Source organism: Rutidosis leptorrhynchoides, chromosome 9, assembly GCF_046630445.1.
Source record: "Rutidosis leptorrhynchoides isolate AG116_Rl617_1_P2 chromosome 9, CSIRO_AGI_Rlap_v1, whole genome shotgun sequence".
NCBI lineage: Eukaryota > Viridiplantae > Streptophyta > Magnoliopsida > Asterales > Asteraceae > Rutidosis > Rutidosis leptorrhynchoides.
Genome location: NC_092341.1, coordinates 334706459 through 334729104, shown reverse-complemented (window position 1 = coordinate 334729104; position 22646 = coordinate 334706459). Strand labels below are relative to the sequence as shown.

Genomic DNA, 22646 nt, shown 5'->3' with positions numbered 1-22646 from the left:
GACCACCTGATCTGATGGATCACCCGATAAATTCATTTCGTGATAGATATGGATGTACCTAAATAAATATGAATACGGATATCGATGAACCTAAATGAATATGGATATGAACATGGATGAAAAGTTCCATCCATAGATATATCCATTACCATCCGAAATACATATATAAATACATAAATATAGATATATGCTTACATATTTACTATTACAAATTTATTTATCGTTAGATTTACATTATGTTTTCAACACTATAATGAAATAATTATAACATATTAAAATAAAACAAGTATATTTAACAAAATAAACTTACAATTTTCATATTTAATTTTTCATAATCTATGTTTATATTAAATTAAGCAAATTTTGTTATATCTCCGACAAGGATTACACATAAAAATCTAACAGCTAAAAGCTACCAGCTAAAAGCTACTTGATAACAATCTAACAGCTACTCTGTCAAACAATCAAATACATATAAAAATCTAACAACTACCAGATACAAGCTACCAGCTAAAAGCTACTTGATAACAGCTAAAAGCAACCAACTAGTTTTGTCATACATACCTAAGACAAGGATGATTCATTACCCTTAATATTTTCATTTATAATTCAAATATCATTTATTAAACTCATTCATTTCCTTTTATACATGGAATATCTATTACAATTAATGTTAATTTTGGGAAAAAAAAATTATTATTGACGGTGCTTAAAATGTGCCCTTAAGACACTTGTTAGCTTTTCCCGTAGTATATATAAACTTAACTTCTTTATCCATTCCAAAATAACGGTACAAATTGGTATACCAACATTCACTTCAGTATCATTATCTTAACATCCTTATGTCTTAAGTATATTGTCCACTATTTTTTTTTAAGATATCTTAAATTAATTAATTAACATTCATAAATAAAATAATAATAATGTGACAGTGTTGTTTTATAACTCTACTTTATAAATGTAAATACAATGATAGGTAAAAAGTAAGTAGTATAACTGAAAAGTGAATAGAAAGTACGATATAATATTGATATTTCTTAAACTATGTATTTAGAACGAAGCAAGTAAAGGGGGTGTTTACGCTTCTGATTCATCCAATTGCTGCTGGAATTCCATCGGCAACTGGAAAGCTTCATCAAAAATTTTACATGCGAAGAGATCGAGTAGGAAAGGAAAAGGCGTTGAGGAACCAAGTGGGATTAATTGTGTGACATGTGGTAGTAGAAGATCGAAACTGAGTAAGAAGTCATCGTCGTCTAGGAATAGCAAGAAAAAGGAGGTGAACCAATTGATATCGGAAAGCAGTATTGGAGTAGAGGAATTCAGCACCAATCTTGGTCTAAAATGGACCAAGAAAGATATGTAAGTGTCTTTTTTCTCTGTTCGTACCTCCTTTTTATTAATGAAGATTATCTCCTTAAACATTCGTGGGTTCGGGTCCGGGAAAGAAAGTAAATTTGGTGATGTTAAAAGCTTATGTTTCGTAGAAAGGCCCTCTATTCTAGCGTTGCAAGAAACGAAATGTCATAACCTAGTCGACAATTGGTTATTCGGGCTTTGGGGTTCTAGTGATTGTGGGTATGTTCAAAAAGAAATGGTTGGTAAGTCGGGCGGACAATTATTAATTTGGGATAAAAGCATCTTCGAGGTTTCTAGTGAGTTAATTGATGACTTTTTTATTGCTATACGGGAAAAATGGAAAAAGTCGGGTAATGAATCGATTATTGTCAATGTGTACGGTCCGCATGATGACGCTAACAAATGTAAATTTTGGGATTCGTTTGACAAAATTTTGTGTATTGATGGTGTGTCGTGGGTCATTTGTGGGGACTTTAACGAGGTTAGAGATAAGTCGGAAAGATTGAATTGTGAATTTTTGGATAATCGGGCTAAGAGGTTTAACGAGTTCATTGACAGAAATAGTTTAGTGGACATTCCTTTGGGTGGGAGGAAATTTACTAGGGTTAGTGATGATGGGATGAAAATGAGTAAGCTAGATAGATTCTTGGTTTCGGACGACTTTCTTAACCTTTGGACCGATCTAAAAGTGGTGGCTTTAGATAGAAGTGTATCGGACCATTGTCCTATTTCGTTGTCGGATGGTGAGGTGGATTTTGGGCCTAAACCGTTCAAAATCTTTGATGATTGGTTCGTGGTTGAGGGTATTGACAAGGTTATTGCCGATTCTTGGTCTGGTCCAATGGGGGGTAACCGGAAGGATTGTGTTTTCCGTAACAAGTTAAAAAGATTAAAAGGTGACCTTAAAGAATGGAGTAAAGTTCACTTTGGTAAGCTTGATAGTGAGATTGAGACGGTTAAAAAGGTAGTAACGGATCTTGAATTGAAAGCTGAAGTAGGTTGTTTAAATGATGAAAAGCGAGCTAAATGGCTAAACTCGAGAAAAACATGGATGGAAAAGGAAAAAATTAAGACAGGGATGCTAAAGCAGAAAGCCCGTGTTCGATAGATGATTAATGGAGACGAAAACTCAAAATATTTCCATAATTCCTTAAAGAGAAAATATAATAAAAACAACATCCGAGGGATTAATGTTAACGGGTCTTGGTGTGAAAATCCTAACACAATCAAAGAAGTTGCTTTCAACCATTTTAAGAGCATTTTTGAGGAGCATAATTCGGATGGACCAAGCCTTGAAGGGCTATTTTCTGAATCGATTACATCAGCGGATAATGAGCTCTTAGAAGCTCCCTTCACGGAAGAGGAAATTTGGGAATCGGTCAAATGTTGTGGTAGTTCGAAGGCCCCGGGACTGGATGGGTTCAACTTTGGTTTTTTCAAAAAGTTTTGGTCCATAATCAAAGATGATTTGGTAGGTGCAATCAACTGGTTTTGGGTTTTTGGTGAGTTTTCAAAGGGTTGCAATGCTTCTTTTGTTTCCCTTATTCCGAAGAAATCGGATCCGCTGAGTTTTAGTGATTATCGTCCGATTAGTCTTATATGCAGCTATTATAAAATTATCACGAAAATGTTGTCCTTGAGAATTCGTAAAGTGGTACCTCGTCTTGTAGGGATGGAACAAAGTGCGTTTCTTGGGGGTAGATATATTCTTGATGGTGCGTTAGTTGCTAATGAAGTGGTCGAAGATCTTAAACGAAACAAAAAGCACGGCCTAATTTTTAAGGTAGACTTCGAGAAAGCCTTTGATTCGCTTAATTGGGATTATCTTCTTGTAGTGATGAAATGTATGGGGTTTGGTACCAAATGGTGCAAGTGGATTTCCTCGTGTCTTAAATCGGCTACAATCTCCATACTCATAAACGGGTCTCCGACAAGTGAGTTTAATCTTAAAAGGGGCGTTCGCCAAGGTGATCCTTTATCGCCTTTTCTTTTTATTATTGCAGCGGAGGGACTTAATATCCTAACGAAAGTGGCGGTTGAGAGAGGAATGTATAAAGGGGTGGAGGTAGGTAAAGATAAAGTCGTCATCTCCCATTTGCAATATGCGGATAATACGATTTTTTTTGGCGATTGGAGTAGACGTAATGCGCGAAATTTAATGTACTTGTTGGAATGTTTTGAACGGGCTTCGGGGTTGAAGGTTAATTATAATAAAAGTCAATTATTTGGGATAGGCATTAGTAATGATAACGTGGAAGCTCTTGCGTCTTGGTGTTCGTGTCTCGGCGGTCGATTGCCTTTCATGTATTTGGGTATTCCCGTGGGTAATAGGATGAAGAAATTGAATGATTGGTCCCCGGTGATCGAGAAATTTAACAACAGGTTAGCGGATTGGAGAGCAAAAATGATTTCTTTCGGTGGACGGTTAACTTTAGTTAAGTCGGTTCTCTCTAGCCTACCTCTCTATTACTTCTCGCTCTTTCGTGCCCCTACTTGTGTGCTTAATTCTCTAGAGAGTGTGAGACGGAAATTTTTTTGGGGCGGGACGGGTTCTAATTCTAAAATATCATGGGTCAAGTGGGAAAAAATCCTACTTCCTCACGAAGAAGGAGGTTTAAATATCATGTCCTTAAAAAGTAAAAATTTGGCTCTTCTTTGTAAGTGGTGGTGGAGGTTTAAAACCGAAACTAACACTTTGTGGGTCACCGTTATTCGTAGCATTTATGGTTCTAATGGAGGTCTTGTGCTTGGTAATGGGCGTGCCCGGAATCCAAACGCTAGCCTTTGGAATTCTATTTGTGATGCAGGAAAACATGTGGACGGGTTAGGGATTTCTTTCTCTAATTCTTTCATACGCTCAATCGGGGACGGGAAAAGCACTTCTTTTTGGGATGACATTTGGGTGGGGAACGCAAGGTTTAAGGACAGATTCAAAAGACTACACAGGCTAGAGATTGCCAAAGATATCAGCATCAGTAGCAAAATCGAAGAATTTAAGGGAGATGGGCTCGGCAATTGGGCCTATCCACCGATGGGCCGAACGAATAGTGAACTAAATGAGTTGCGTGATACTGTTCGGAACTTGCAGCTGACCGAAGGTAAAAAAGACTGTTTGAGCTGGAATCTTAATTCGAAGGGCATTTATACGGTCAAGGATTGTTCGGTTCTTGTCGAGAAAGTCATTCTACCACGGTCGGTTAATTATATTGAGTCGTTGCGAAATGGTTTGGTTCCAAAAAAGGTGGAGGTGTTTATTTGGCGGGCGAGATTAGGACGTATACCGGTAAGATTCGAGTTAGATAAACGGGGCATCGACTTGAATAGTGTGAGATGCCCGATTTGTGATGGTGACATTGAGACGGTGGAGCATATACTTTTTTTCTGTCAAGTGGCAAAAGACATTTGGGCTAAAGTTCTTAAATGGTGGGGGTATAATTCGGCTATATTCGGGTTTGAGGATATTTTTAATGGTACTTTCGGTGGTGTAGCACAGGATCATAAAAAGAATCAATGGCAAGCGGTTTGTTGGGTGGTTTGTTACATTTTATGGAAGAATAGAAATGCAAAGGTGTTCAAGAATAAGCTCGAGACGGTCCCATCTTTATTTAGCGAGGTTCAAGTTCTTTCATATGATTGGATTTCACGACGTTGCAAGGGTCATATTATGGATTGGCTACAATGGTTTTCACACCCTTAGTTTTAACTCCTTTTGTTAGTTGCAATCTTTGCAATTAGCTTAGGGCGATGTAATTTGTTATCCTTATTTCTTTCGTGATGTATCGTGCTGTTAAGGGTGCCCAGTCAACCATGTACTATTCGTGATTGTTTAATATAAGTCTTTCTTACTTTTCAAAAAAAAAATATAAATGATCATAAAACATACGAAATATCTGCATAAAGATACAACTGTATATTGGTTTAAATAGTTCTTATATGTACCATAACACATATTCGAGCGTGTGTTTAAAAGAATAAATATTACTGTACGTATGAATAAAGTTAGCTATATCCACGGAAGTTAAAGCTTATATTTTATATGAAAGGTAGATCTCCATCGAATTTGTTTTCTTAAGCTTGATAGTAGATCACGTGGGTGTTTATGTGTGTATCGTATATGTATATATTGTTCTCTCTCTCTCTCTCTCTCTCTCTCTCTCTCTCTCTCTCTCTCTCTCTATATATATATATATATATATATATATATATATATATTGTTTTGTATATGTATATGTATGATGAAGATGATGAACTATAAATGATGAAGATGAATCTAACTATGAACTGCTCTTTAATTTGACAAATTGTTACAATTCATAGAGTTACATGGGTTAGGGATTGAGAGAGAATTGGTGAGTGTGTATTTTTTTTTTAAGGTGTGATAATAGGTGAAAGTATATGGTAAGTTTAATGAAATTAAGTGAAGAGATGGTATTTATATAATTATACCATCTCCCTTGCATCACCAAATTTGAGTCATAGTATTATAAGCGTATGAAAAAACTAGTTAAAAATTAAGATGTAAAATCATCTATAACGATATATACGGAATAAAAAGTAAATTATATACAAGAATATATGAACTATCAACTAAATTTGATCATCATAAATGTTCATTCATTATAAAGTTCTTATCAATTTCGCAGAATTAGAGCTAAGAAGCCATTATGAACTATTAATGGCTAACGTCATCCTACTAACCTAAGTGAATATATTGCATCACAATGTTAATAATGAAAGGATTAAATTCGTGTTTGATTCGTGATCTAATGTAGATTGTTAATGAACTCGGTGTACATACTATATGTATTGATGTATATGTATGTATATATATTAAGATGTATATGTATATAATCAGTATGAAGATGATAAATTTAAATGATATCACTTGTACAAATTGTTAATAGAGCAAGGGATCAAGTTAGTTACATGTGTTGAGAACAAATAAGCTAAGTGTGTGGGAAATGTTAACTACAATACTATCATATTAGTGTCATTGTGAGGGAAAGATTAACTAAACAAACGAGGTGATGATATTATATTAGAATGTGGATTAGTGGGTTGAGAATTTGGAAGCGGATTGATACTAGAATCATGTGAACACTTTCTGAATGGACTATTTCAACCCACTTGGTCACAGGTTGAACGAAATCACTATTAAGATAAGACTAGTATGAACAATCTTCTTGACCCAAAGAGAATTGTTCCTTGCAATTGTATAAAATATAAACTGGAAGTTTGAGTGTTGAAAGTGAGTAAGAAATATCAAATTTCTGGATTATATTTTCTACAATTACAAGGAACAATTCCCTTTTGGTCAAGAAGATCGTTTATAATAGTCTTATCCTAATAGTGATTTCGTGCAACCCATGACCAAGTTGGTCGAAATACTCTATTAAGAAAGTGTTCACACGATTCTAGTATCAATTCGGTACCAGATTCTCAACCTACTAATCCACATTTCTAATAAATTAATTGAGTATTCTAGAATCATGGCCAGTGTATCGGTTAAAGAGATGACTTCAAGGTTTGCAAAGTTGGAGAAGTTTGAGGATATAGATTTTAGAAGATGGCAAAAGAAGATGCGGTTTTTATTGACCACTTTGAAGGTGATTTATGTTCTATCAACCCCAAGGCCCGCTAAGATGGAAGAATAGACCTTGGAAAACGCCCATCTTAGGAGAAAATGGGACAATGATGACTTGATGTGTCCTGAACACATCTTGAACGATATGTATGATGTTTTATTGATGTTTATAACACTGTTGAATTGATAAAGGAATTGTGGGATAAGTTGAAGGCCAAATACATGGCCGAGGATGCATCTAGCAAGAAATTTCTTGTTAGTAATTTTAAATTTTATAAGATTGTTAATACAAGGCAAATCATGGAGCAATTCCATGAGATCCTAAGGATCTTGGGGCAATTTGCTCAATACAAGATGAATATGGATGATACCGGATGATACCATTTCGGTTTCATCTATCATTGATAAATTGTCATCTTTATAGCAAGACTTTAAGCACACTTTGAAACACAAGAAAGAGGAAATGAATTTGAATGATTTGGGTAGCCATTTGCGTATTGAGGAATCAATACGGGTGCAAGAAAGTGGCAAAGGGGGTAAGGAAAAGGAAACATGATCATCTTCTATCAACATGATTGAAGATAATCACCGTGGTAATAAACACAACAATAACAAGAATTCAAACGGAAAAAGCGAAAGTTTGATGGTAAAAGTGGATCCAACAAGAAAGACAAAAAGGCTTGTTGGAGGTGTGGCAAATCCGGGCACTTTAAAAGGGATTGCAGGGTAAAGAACATTGAAGGAGGAAGCACATCGGGTGCGGTTCAAGGATCAAAGGATCCGACTCCAAATCAAGGTCAAAATTCTAACTTTGTGACTTATCCAATTAAGAATTATGTTACACATATTTCTGATCCATTTTATGTGCATGATGATAATGTTGGATGGTGGATAGATTCGAGTGCTACTTGTCATGCGTGCAAGGATCGTCATTGGTTCAAGACATTTGTACCGGATAATGATGTATTACATATGGGTAACGAATCTATAGAAAATGATCTAGGTTATGAAAATGTTGTATTGGAGTTTAGCTTCGAAAAAACAATTACTCTTTACAATGTATTATATGTACCTAACTTAAGAAAGAATCTTATTTCTAATCACATATTGAATAAATGTGGTTATAAACAAGTATTTGAATCAGCCAAATATATTTTGTCTAAAGGTGTTGTGTTTATTGGTTTTAGCTATTATAATAATGGCATGTTTATGCTTAATCTCAAGAATGTTCCTAATGCCATGAAATTTACTTCTATGATTAGTTCTTGTCCTAATGATTTCGATTTATGGCATGCACGTTTAGGACATGTACATTACAAAAGATTGAATGATATGTCTAAGGAAGAATTGATACCAAGTTTTGATCCTAATTGGAAAAAATGTAAAACTTGTATGTTGACTAAAACTGTTAGGCAACCTTTCAAAAATATAAACCGAATATCTAAGCCATTAGAACTAAATCATAGTGATCTATGTGACTTACATGCTACTCCTTCATTGGGTAACAAGAAGTATATGATTACATTTATAGATGATGCGTCTAGGTTTTGCTTCATATATCTTTTGCATGCTAAAGATGAAGCTTAAGACAAGTTTAAAATCTATAAAACAAAAGTAGAATTGCAACAGAGTGAATCAATTAAAACATTGCGTACCAATAGAGGTGGTGAATACTGTGACCCGGTTTGTTTCCAATCTATAGGTGTAATTCACCAAACTACGGCTCCTTATACACCTCAACAAAATGGTGTAGCTGAAAGGAAGAATAGGACACTAAAAGAAATGGTTAATTCCATGATGTCCTATTCGGGTTTGAGTGAAGGATTTGGAGTGAAGCCATGTTAACGGCTTACTATATCTTGAACAGGGTTCCCAAAAAGAAGGGAAAGAAAACCCCTTATGAGCTTTAGCACAAGAAACGGCCCAACTTGCATTACTTACAAGTTTTGGGTTGTCGGGCAGTCGTGAGACTTACCGAACCTAAAAGGAAAACATTGGGTGAAAGAGGTATTGATTGCATCTTCATTGGATATGCGGAGCATTCCAAGGCTCATAAATTCTATGTCATTGAACCTAATGATGCCATTTCGATTAATACCGTGATAGAATCTAGAGATGCAATATTTGATGAATCAAAGTTTACCTCAATATCTAGACCAAAGGACATGGCACCTATTGCAAGTACCTCTTAAGGAGTTAAATTGAAAGAAATTCCAAGTGAGCCATTTAAACCTCGTAGAGGGAGTAGAACAAGAACTCCAAAATCATATGGTTCTGATTTCCAACTATATCTAGTTGAAGGGTCTGGAGATTATCTTCAATCTCAACTCTATTGTTGTCATAATATAGAGTGAGATTCTAGAATCTATGATGAATCTATGAGATCTCGTGACGTTTCCATTTGGAAAAAAGCAATTCGTGTTGAGATGGACTCTATAATGGAAAATAATACTTGGTTTTAGCGGACTTACAATCAGATTGTAAACCATTAGGAAAAAATGGATCTTCAAGCGAAAGATGAAGGTTGATGGAACGATTTATAAGTTTAAAGCCCGTTTGGTTATCCAGGGCTTTAGACAAAAGGAAGGTATTGATTATTTCAATATCTATGCACTGGTTGCTCGTATTACCACTATCAGATTATTGATTACTATTGCGTCTACACACAATCTTGTGATTCATCAAATGGATGTGAAACAGCCTTTTTAGGTCTTTGTATGGACTTAAACAAGCACCTAAACAATGACATCAAAAGTTTGACTTAAACAAGCATCTAAACAATGGCATCAAAAGTTTGACTTAAACAAGCACCTAAACAATGACATCAAAAGTTTGACTTAAACAAGCATCTAAACAATGGCATCAAAAGTTTGATGATGTAGTATTGTCTCATGGGTTTATATTGAATCAACCGGACAAGTGTGTAAAAGGGGAAATGTGTGATCATTTGCTTATATGTGGATGACATGTTGATCTTTGGCACGGGCAAATATCAAGTTGATAAAACTAAAGAATTTTTTGTGATCAAAATTCTCAATGAAGGACATGGAAGTGGCGGATGTAATCTTTGGGATAAGGATAAAAAGAGATGGAAAAAGTATCACAATTACTCAATTTCATACGTTGAGAAAATTATCAAGAAATTTAATTGTGAGAATTGTTTGCCGGTTAACTCTCCTATTGATCCAAATATAAAGCTTTTGCCTAATTCATGCAAGGCGATGAAACAACTTGAATACTCTAAAGCAATAGGTTGTTTGATGTATGTTATGACATCAACAAGACCGGATATTGCTTATGCCGTGAAAAAATTGAGTAGATTCACAAGTAACCCGGGTACTCACCATTGGTATGCAATTAATCGAGTATTCAAGTACTTGAAGCAAACCATGAATTATGGTATCACATATTTCGGATTTCTTCCTATCATAGAAGGATATTCGGATGCAAGTTGGATTACCGACGCTGAAGATCATTCTTCTACAACGGGTTGGATATTCCAACTTGGAGGAGGAGCTATTTCATGGGCATCAAAGAAGCAAACTTGTATCATGACTTCGACTATGGAATCAGAATTTGTTGCTTTGGCGGCATTCGGTAATGTAGTCGAATGGTTTAAGGAATTTAATTTATGAGATTTTTTTATGACCGAAGCCTATCTCTCCTATATGTATACATTGTGATAGTGCTTCAACTTAGACTAAAACTTATAGCCAAATGTACAATGGAAAGTCTAGATACTTGGTTGTTAGACATAGCATGATTCAAGAGCTGATTGCCAATGGAGTAATTTATGTTGACTATGTGAGGTCACAACAAAATTTGTCTGATCACTTAACTAAAGGATAGCACAAGTCTGCAATTGGTGTGGGATTGAAGTCCATTTAGTTCTTCTATAGTGAGATACGCAATTCCTTTCTAGTACAACGCTAGAAGCTTGAATTCAATGTGGAAAGCCTACTATATGAAGATTTGAACACATGTAAATATGATCCCAAGGTATGTGTTCAGACTTACAAGATAAAATAAGGTTGAAGTTTAACACTTCTTAATAGTTTCTTGAAAAATTGCATTATAGGAGCATGATTGAAGAAAATTACCTATGTAGACATGAAGTTTTGCCGCTTCAAGAAAGCGTGGACTTGGCTTTTGATATGTCATGAGAGGATTGGGACACATAGCTTGTAAAGTGTCATGTCTTACTAATTATAGAAAGTACGAAACTGATGTGTATATTATCTTCTAGTTTTTAAATGAGTTGATGGGTTCAAACGTTACGAGCACCATGATTTCGAATTCTTGAAATGTGTAGTATACTAGTTGGAAATTCAATTCACAGAACATTTCCATTGATGCATTGGTTTGAATATTTGTTTACATTTTAGTAAATCAAGAATAACACTAAAATGGGTGGGGGGAGGGTTGTTGTAACGACCCTACTTTTTCCGTTATCTTTTATCGTTAATTATTTAACGACCGTTAACTGTTATTCGTGCCACGTCATTTCTATGACCTATATTATTATTTTAGTAATAATATATTAATTATTATGTGATATATGAATATTTATATTCATATTTTGAGTTATATGTTTCTACGTGTCGCAGATTTCTATCCGGCGAATCTTTTTTCGGTTTTTGAACCAACGGTCTAGCTTTTGGGATTTTTAAGTCCTAATTATTTTAAATATGATATTTTAATGTCATATGAATATATATAGTGTTTATATATATCTTCCATCGCGTATTTGTTATCTCTCCGAATAATTAATCGCGTAATAGCGTTTTCGCGTTTCGGGCTTTGATCGGGCGTTCGGGCCACAAGTAACTTCACATTACATCAAAATGGGCCATGAGGGCCCACCCTTAGGCAAGTTTCGGCCAAAATCCCCTAGTGGGAGGGGTGAACTTGTTATTTTGCAAACCTAATTATCTTAAACCTAACTTCCACATTACTCTTTTCATTTTAAACCTAAAAACACTTTCTCCTTCTTTTTCCTTCCTCCTTGGCCATCCCATACATCAAAAACATCATCATTTTCTTCAACATTTTTGCTTTGAAGATTTGGGGCTTTTGTTGTTTCCGGATTCTACGCTTCGTTCTCTACACGATTACATCTTTTGTCCTTCGATTTGGGTATACCTATGAACCCTAATTTTTCAATTATTATTCATTTCTACTGATTATGTTGGTATTTGATGTTATTATGATAGTATAGCACTTGTGTATTGTTGTATTGATGATTGTATGCGTAGAATTGCTCGATTATACATGTTTTCGGTTTGATTGAATTGGGACAGCAGCATATTCGTTCATTTCTGGTTATGTAACAGTTATAAAAGTGAAAGTAAAGTATCTAGATGAGTTCCTCTCATCAAGACATTAATTTTAGACTCCGGATTCATGTCGTTTCGATTCCCGGAGCCCTAAATATGATCAAAGTGGTATTTTGTTAAGATTGAAATGTGATTTTGGTATGAACCAGGTTTGGTCCAACTTTATGACCATATTTGGTGACTTTAGGGTGTGTTAGTGTGTTAGGACTGATGGTGGGGTGAACTTTCATGTTCGGGTCATCTCAATCCGAGCCACGAATCACACGTTACGTCTAAAACACGTTTTTGATTGAATTGAAGTTCCAAGTAGTGTAATGGCTGTACATCACGACTTGTGGACTGTTCTTGGGGTGTTCTTGAGTGTATCAAAGTGTCGGGTGGTTTGCTTAGGCATAGATATATGTAAGGCTCGCCGAAAACCGACACCCGGGGCTCAGGATACGACCCGATGAACTTTTGATTTAAAACTTATGACTAATTATTAAACTTATGATATAAATAATGGATTTCATTATCATTTAATTACTTATGATAAAAAAAGTAATTATTATTATTTACAACTTATGTGATGTTTCGCGAGGTGTATACGAAATAGCTATTAAATTTTTACAAGAAATACTATTAAATACGATACAATTTTACACAAGATATTTATTTATTTATAGAATGGATATACTTAAACCTTGCTACAACACTTATAGGCAGTGTACCTAATCGTACACTAGTGTAGTTTTTAGTAAGTCCGGTTCGTTCCACAGGGAATCTTTTTAAACAAAGCTTAACGCTATATTAGTTTACTTTTATAAAAAATACAAATATATATATAAGTAATATTATTATTATAAAGGGGGATTTTTACCGTTTAATGACCGGTTTGTCGATTTTAAAACTTTAGTCGCAGTTAAAACCAAATGTAAAATATTAAAAATAAATACAAGACTTAAATTAAAGCGTAAAGTAAATAACGATAATGAAATTGCGAATAATAAAAGTGCGATAAAATAAACTTGCGATAATTAAAAAGTACGAAAATTAAAAGTGCAATTAAATACAGTAACAATAAATAAAAATGCGATAATTAGAAGTGCAATTAAATATAAAATAAAGGAAATTAAATATGAAATAAAAGAATTATGCTTATTTAAACTTCCGAAATCATGATGTTTGACGTGTTGATTTTAGTTTTATGGCCATGGGTTAATTATCCTTTGTCCTGGATTATTTAATATGTCCGTCTGGTTTTTGTCCATAACAGTCCATCAGTCATAAATATAAAGTGCGAGTGTCCTCGTCAAATTATCCTTATACCCGAAGTTAAATATTCCAACTAATTGGGGACTTAAACTGTAACAAGATTTTAATACTTTGTTTAATAATTACACCAGGATGTCGACTGAGTGTAATCCAAGGTTTTAATATTTTGTTATCAATTATACCAAGTGTCCTTGTACATAATTTCACCCCTGTTTTAATTATTCTAGTGACTATTAATCCATTCCCGTGTCCGGTTAAATGAACGATTATTCATACATATAAATACCCCGCCCATCGTGTCCGATCGAGTGTATATGGTAATTTATAGGGACGCCCAATTGTAAATCTTTATATTAACATTAACAAACTATCATTTAGTTAAACAAATATAAAGCCCATTAATAGCCCATAGTCTAATTTCCACAAGTGTCGTTCTTTTGTCCAAACTCCAATTATGGTACAAAGCCCAATTACCCAATTTTAGTAATTAGCCCAACATCATGATTACTTCGTTTTAAATAAGCATAATAATAACTTAGCTACGAGACATTAATGTAAAAAGGTTGAACATAACTTACAATGATTAAAAATAGCGTAGCGTTACACGGACAGAATTTTGACTTACACCCTTACAACATTCGCTAACATACCCTTATTATTAGAATTATAATTAAAATTAAAATTAAAATATAAATATAAATATTTACGTAGTATTATGAGAGAAGAAGAAAAAGATGATGAAAAATGCTCAGAATTCGGTTGGCTTTATAGGGAGTTTCAAAACTTGGGGCTCCGCGACTCGCGGCCCTTTTGGCCTTCAAACTCCGCGAGTCGCGGAGTTTACTTTTACAGCTCACACGAGTTTGGCTCTTTGTTTACCGACGGTTTTATAAATAAATATAATATATTAAATAATTATAAGAATTATTTAAATATTATATTATATTTATGTGCATAGTTGACTTGTAATTTTTAGTCCGTTGCGTCGAGCGTTGAGAGTTGACTCATGTCCCGGTTCCGGATTTTCGAACGTCCTTGCGTACAATTTTATATTTTGTACTTTGCGTTTTGAATCTTGTACTATTGTAATTTCGAGACGTTTCTTGTCAATAATTGGAACCTTTTTTATTGTCTTTTGTACTTTTGAGCTTTTTGGTCGTTTGCATCTTCAATTCGTCGAATCTGTCTTTTGTCTTCACCTTTTATTATTTAAACGAATATCACTTGTAAATAGAACAATTGCAACTAAAAGCTTGTCTTTCTTGAGGAATAATGCTATGAAATATATGTTCGTTTTTAGCATTATCAAATATTCCCACACTTGAGCGTTGCTTGTCCTCAAGCAATATCGTCTTGAAATACTAGAATCACTTCTTTATTCTTCACACTTTGTACATCAGTGATTTCTATACGGCGGTATAAACAATGGTAGTAACGATATGGTTTACAGTCCCACATGACTATAAAAATTTAGATCCATTAAGGAAATTGGATCTTTATGAAAACATTTGATCTTTTGAAAATTAAATCTAGTTTTTTTTACCCTAGATAAGTTTTTCGGATTAACCCTTCACCGGTGTTTGCAAAATATTTTTGTGGGTTTGGTGGGTTTCAGATTTGAAAATTTTAGCTCAAAACTTGCGGTTTTGTGTCACCCACTTGCTAACCTTGTATTTGGAAAGCAACACGTCCAGTTTACTTGTCCCGTATATTACCTTTCGATAAACTACCGTCCGGTTGTAAAGGAAAGCGTTGAACAAGCAACTGTTAAGGCAATGTCCCCTGACATGCTTTTAATTATGGTCTATAACGTGTTGGATGCAATTACTATCCTTGGTAGGAGCAATAGTAAAGCTCACCCTTATAATTTTTCGGTCTGGCACAAGGTCCTGTCTTTGACCATGCTATGCAACCACCGTTCTTACGGTTGACACCCGATTTAGTTCAGGTGACCTAATGAATTCCAGGTGAATTCCTAGGATTTTACGTTCAATGGTAATGAACGCATTGAAAATAGGGTTTTCAGAAAATAAATCGGTTTGTAATTTTGATCAAAATATTTTCTCGTTCAAGCTCGAGTTTAGATATCATTGAATTCCATGAGTTTGAATTCTCAATCTTTAAGGTCAATCTCTAGGATTGAGTAATATCAGGCTTAAAAGCTGATTTTTAATCTTTAAGGAGATTATCCTTTCTGGGGATCTGATTCATTAGTCTTATCAAGCTAATTTGCATGGTGCCCCCCCCATTTTACGAGATAAATCCTTCTCATGGTTAGGATAAATCTGACCACTTGGCGACCCTGTTTAATGCTGAGGTCCGTGGATTTCCTGCTGATTTTAGTGATGACTTTTCTAGATTTTTCGTCAACCTACAGCTGGTCTGGACGACAACTTCCTGACCTAAATCAAGAAGCGCGTGTCTTTTTCGGAAGACTTTACTTCCTTTTAATGATGGAATTGATTCATCGGGTAGACCCATCTTTCTTACAGTAAATCAGGTAAAAACTTTTTAGTTTAGTCCAAAGCAAAAGTATTTTCAGTTATTTGTACAAAAATATGTGGCATATGTTTAAGATAACTTGGTAATTTTTTCCACACTTGACTTTTATTTTCCTTTTTTATCGTCCTCTATTCCATTTTAAATGAATTTTAACATTTTGGTTTGTTTCTCAATTTATGTCCTTTTCGAGGTAACAATAATTTCGGTGTTAAAACCTAGTTTTATCGTTCATAAATATGTATAAACATGATTTTGAGTTCATTTAATTGAAAATTTTGTAAAATTTTACTAGAATTGGGTAGTCTGTATATAAGACTAGGGCTGTTCTTTATTATCAGAGAGCACTAGATTCTAATACAACTACTGCTTTACTAGTATTTTTAATGGTAACCCAGTGTTTAAAGTAAAAATTTTAAAATCCGAAAGAATTTAACCCCTTCCCACACTTAAGATCTTGCAATGCCCTCATTTGCAAGAAATCAGTAACAATTTAAATTATTGAGGGTGATTTGTGTGAAAATGATTAAATTTTTACCAAAGTTTCCAAATATATTGGCGTTGGTTTGCTAAATGATAAATGGTGCACATCATTTGTTCATTCCGTCTTGTTGTTATTTCACATATATTTTGCATCTTGTCGTCAAAATTAGTTGCTTTTGCTGAACTTAATGCCAGTCTTTGAAAATGCGTTGTTTTACCCTGTTGTGTACATAAGATAAACTGCAAACATATATACATATTTTTGAAGTTTGGTATATTACCCCACATTCAAAAATTATTAAAATCTAAGAATAAAAGTTAGAAAATTATAAAAACTATTACAATATTAACATAAGTATTAAACGTATCAATCATTACAAATTACAAAATAAAAAAATAAAAAAAAACAACTAAGTAGACTAGGGATGATACTGGTACCAATAGGGGTTCCAGACATAACCATAGGTGCTATAGAATGCTTCGGCAGGGTTATACGTAGGATACGGTGGTTGCATCTCTATAGACCAGGGAGGGAAGATGGGTTTCGGTGTAGGAATATAGTTTCTACCTATATGTTGGCAATGAGCTATGATTTGGTTCTGATGAACTTGCCAATCTTCAAATGCTCTCTGTCTAGCATTTTTGTACTCCTGTGAAGCTATAAACCTTTGCATTTCTTGCATCTCATTTTCCCCTCCTACATTACCTTGCTGTTGGTTTCTCTCAACCTGTGGATGTCTACCATGGTATGGTACTGCGGCGTTATTTCGCCTCTTCAAAACTTTCACACCATGGTATACATTTAAACCTATTATATCGCGGGGTTCTGGTTCTTCTACTAATAATCCCCCCCGACTTATATCCACACCGAGTTATTCAGCAATCAAAGTAATAAAAATACCACCTCCTATTATGCTATGCGGTCTCATCTCCCTAACCATAGCTGATAAATAATAACCCACACAATAAGGTATACTTACAGCGCTTTGTGGGTCTCGAATACACATATGGTAAAACAAATCCTGTTCATTTACCTTTTCCTTGTTCTTACCTCTTTGTGTAATCGAATTAGCTAAAAACCTATGAATCACTCTTAATTCGGCTCTATCTATATCCAAATAAGAGTAATTTCCCCCTTTGAAACGGTGATGGCTTGTCATTTGACTCCACACACCGTGTGTATCAAAATTTTCATCTATCTTTCTACCGTTTAGTATCAACCCTCTACAATCGGCAGATGCTAACTCCTCAGGCGTATATATACGTAAAGCCTGAGCCATGTCTAGTAAATACATGTGGCGCATCGAACCTCCTAACAAAAATCTAATAAATGATCGGTCGGTTAAACTAGCTACCCGATCATTTAATTCTATACTACATAACAATTCTTCACACCATACTTTATATACAGGTCTACGCATGGTGAATAAACGTACCCAGTCATTAAAAGTAGAATTACCATACCTCTGTACAAGTAATTCCCTAATTGGCCCGGCCAATTCTACAGCTTCTAAGGGTCCCCATTCTATGACCCTTGGTACCTCAACAACTTTGGAATGAAGAGTATGCAAACCCCTTTGGTATTTTGGATAATCTATCCAAAGTCTGTCAAATCTCAGGTTCGGGTGCAACTCTTCCAAGTGCCTATCAGAAAATGTCATGACTGGATGAGGTATATCCTGCTTGTAGTAGTTATCCACCTCCTGTTGTTCCACATTCTCAGCAGGAGCATTGTGGGCTTGGGATGAAGATTCACCCCTTTCAGTCTGCAAAACACATCAAACACAATTTTTGTGCATCCAAATATGCATTAGTGTCAGCAAAATCATCAATCAAAATAATTACAATGACATGATCAATTTATATCAAACTTAAGCTCATTTTCACATTTTCATCAAATCTACACTTTTTCAAATAAGCATATACGAAAATGTTCGCCAAGTTCATAAGCATTCAATTCAAATAACATGTCAAAATAATCATCACTAGCAATTAAACAAGTTTCAAATGGCATTATCTCTCAAAAATCAAGTTCATGAATTTTAGACTTGAAAAAGTCCACTTTAATTCTCAAAATCATGTTTAGGCTCAAAGTTTGGATCATTTAACTACCTAGACATGTTACACTACTTAATTTAGCAACAATTCATGACAAAAATCGGCCATAACCTGTTTATATCAAAAAGCCCCAAATTTGCTCAAGAACACAAACCCTAGATTACTCTAAATTTGAAGTTTAAGGCTTCTAATCATGTTAAATAGCATCAATCTAGGTTATACAAGCATAATACATAAACAATTTAAGCATAATTACACTAAAAAGCATCAAAATCAAATTGGGGAAAAAATTGCTCAAGAACACCAAATTTCGGATTAAATGGTGTTTAGGTGTAGAAATTTACCGTTTTTCTTGAGTAATTCCTAGATAGCATCCTTCTCAACATGATTTTAGTAAAAAATTTGGTGATTAACGGTTAAAAATTGTGATTTTGGGGATGTTTTTGCGTGTTTTTTCGAGGGTTTTTCGCTGTGTTCTTCGCAGTTTTGTGGTGTGGGGGGTGAACTGATTTGTTTTTTTACGTTTTATTTTTTTCTGTAATTTCATCCCTCCGCGAGTCACGGTGTTTAAGGCTTCAAACTTCGCGAGTCGCGGAGTTTGCCTTTTTTTTTTTTTTAAATCTTATATTAATTAAAACAATTAAGTAATTAATTTTAAAATTTTGTTTCCTTGTTATTTAGGACGAGGTCGTTTCGGATCGATATCCTAGTCCGTCCTTCGACAAAATTTTAAAATTTGTCTTTTTGTAGCAATTGTTTTAAAAGCTAAGATTTTTGGGTTTTTTAATGTTTTTGGCATACTTTAATTCAATAAGATTAAAAATAATGATAATAAAAGTTCTCGTCCCTCTCTTGGGTAAAGCAATTTTGGTTCAAAGACCTAGTCTTCAACTTACGACGAATTTTAAAAATCATATTTTTAACTTAATGAGATAAAATAAATTTTTGTTTTTAAATTCACACAACTTAAATATAAAATTCAAAATTAATATTAAAAATTCACACCAAACTTATAATTTAAAATGCATAAAAATAAAATTCATATTTTAAAAATTAAAAATTCACACCAAACTTAATTTAAAAATTCATATTATAAATTCACACCAAGCTTATATTAATTTTTCAAATATTTACAATTTTAAATATATTGATTTTACAAAGTTTACAGTATTAATTTAAGATTTATATATTAATTTTAAAAACATGGTAAAAATGAAATTAAAAATCTTTTTGGCTTTTTATCCCACTTTAATCAATCAAATATTATCAAAAATATGCGCCCCTCTTTTTGGTAAAGTAATTTCGGTTCCAAGACCTAATTTAACTCATGACGAATTTTTGAAATATTTTTGGTTGATTAATTAAAGATATTTATACCTTAAGAATAAACGTTAAATTTCGCAGTGATGTAATAAATTTTTGTATGATATCAATAATTTCGGTCGCCAAACCTAATTTTATTCAATACCAATTTAATACTTTATAGCGAACAAATTAGCGTTTATTATCAAAAGGTTAAAAATAAAATAAAAATAAAATAAAAACTGTACAGACTTACCTGTGAAATAGATTTCTTAGTTATATGATCTATCCCATTCATAAGATAGTCGGTTTAATTGGTTTTCCATGGCTACATAGGCGTAACCTTGAGCATTCAGTGTCTTTTCTTCTAAACATATGAACGGTCCGTCTCTGCATAAAGTAACAAATTCGGTATTTGAATAGGTTTGATTATTTGAACATTTACCTCCATGTGACCATTTTCCGCATTTGTGACATCTTTCTAGGTGTCGTGCTCTTCTTTTCGCTGCGGATTTTGATTTTCCTTTACCAAATTGTAACTTATTATCTTCGCATCTGGATTCTTTTCTAACTCCGTCCATTCTTTCTCTGATTACTGATACTAGTTCACTCGGTAGTATGTCATTATTACGTTTAGTGATCAAAGCGTGTAGCATTAGACCATGGTTTAGTTCACAGGCAGTCTTCATTTTGTAAAAACCTAAAAAAAAATAAAAATTCAGAATGGGGGGAGAAGACTAGTTCTTTAGGGTCTGCTAGGGAAAGACCATTCGGATTCCATTTTCGAGAACTACACGAAAATAGACAATCTAACTCTAACAGAAATACATATTATCCTTTAAAGACTTGATTCTCCCCACACTTAGTTAGCCTTGGTGTCGAAATTGTGATTAACTTCGTTGTCAACTTCCATCGGACCATGTATGTAGTGTTTAACTCTGTGACCATTAACTTTAAATTCAATCCCATTTGAATTTATTAATTCTATCGTTCCGTATGGGAAAACTCTTTTGACTATGAATGGTCCAGCCCATCTTGATTTCAATTTTCTAGGAAATAGCTTGAATCGTGAATTGAAAAGAAGAACTTTGTCTCCTTCTTTAAATTCTTTTGAACTTCTGATTCTTTTATCATGCCATTTCTTCGTTCTTTCTTTATAGATTAACGAATTTTCGTATGCTTAATGTCTTAATTCTTCTAATTCGTTTAGTTGACTTAATCGTAGACGTCCAGCTTCATGTAAATCAAGATTACATGTCTTCAAAGCCCAAAATGCTTTGTGTTCAATTTCTACTGGAAGATGACATGCTTTTCCATAAACAAGTCTAAAAGGTGTAGTTCCAATTGGAGTTTTGTAGGCTGTTCTAAAAGCCCAGAGTGCATCCTCCAATTTAATGGACCATTCCTTCGGATTTGATCCTACGGTTTTCTCTAGAATACGTTTTAAAGCTCGGTTGGTATTTTCAACTTGTCCACTTGTTTGTGGATGATATGCGGTGGAGATTTTATGAGTTACTCCATATCTTTTAAGTACTTTCTCAAGTTGATTATTACAGAAATGAGTTCCCCGATTACTTATTAAAGCTTTCGGTGTTTCAAACCTTGCAAAAAGACGTTTTAAAAAGTTGACTACAACTCGTGCATCGTTAGTTGGGAGAGCTTGTGCTTCCGCCCATTTAGATACATAATCAATGGCTACGAGTATATATAGATTATTATGAGATTTTGGAAATGGACCCATAAAGTCAATACCCCAAATGTCAAATACTTCACATACTTGGATGACATTTTGTGGCATTTCATCACGTTGACTTATTTTTCCGGCCCTTTGACAAGCATCACAGGATTTGCAAAGAAGGTGTGCGTCTTTGTAAATTGTAGGCCAATAAAATCCAGCATCATAAACTTTTCTTGCTGTTAATTGAGGCCCATAATGCCCTCCTGTTGGTCCTGTGTGACAATGGTTTAATATTTTACTAGCTTCATCTCCAAATACACATCGGCGTATTATTCCATCGGGACAACTTTTAAACAGATGTGGATCTTCCCAAAAATAGTGTTTTATATCACTGAATAATTTATTTCGCCTTTGGTACGATAATCCTTTTTCAAGGAATTCACAAACTAAGTAGTTTGCATAGTCTGCAAACCATGGAATTTCTTTATAATCTATCTTCAATAGATATTCATCAGGAAAATTGTCTTGTATGGCTGATTCATTTAGAACTTCTAATTCGGGATTTTCAAGACGAGAAAGATGATCAGCGACGAGATTTTCTGCTCCTCTTTTATCTCGGATTTCAATATCAAACTCTTGTAAGAGTAAGATCCAGCGGATTAATCTTGGTTTAGCATCTTGTTTTGAAAATAGGTATCTAAGAGCGGAATGGTCGGTATAGACCACCGTTTTTGCTAGAACGAGATATGATCGAAATTTGTCAAAAGCAAAGACAATAGCAAGGAGCTCTTTTTCAGTAGTTGTATAGTTCGTTTGTGCTCCTTGTAACGTCTTACTAGCATAATATATAGGTTGAAATCGTTTTTCAATCCTTTGTCCTAAAACGGCTCCCATTGCAAAATCACTTGCATTGCACATTAGTTCAAATGGTAGATTCCAATTTGGTGTTATCATGATCGGCGCATTAGTTAGTTTTTCTTTAAGAATATTAAAAGATTTGATACACTCATCTGAAAAGATGAATGGAGCATCCTTTTCTAGGAGTTTATTCATAGAAGTGGCAATTTTAGAAAAATCTTTTATGAAACGTCGG

The 22646-nt window shown here is 34.2% G+C and overlaps 1 protein-coding gene across 1 annotated transcript; it reads left to right on the top strand.

Moving 5' to 3' along the window:
- Nucleotides 1-1402: 1402 nt before the first annotated feature.
- LOC139869088 (uncharacterized) lies at nt 1403-2467 on the top strand. The gene has a single exon (XM_071857415.1). The coding sequence runs from the start codon at nt 1403-1405 to the stop codon at nt 2465-2467; it is 1065 nt and encodes a 354-aa protein (XP_071713516.1).
- The last annotated feature ends 20179 nt before the right edge of the window (nt 2468-22646 follow it).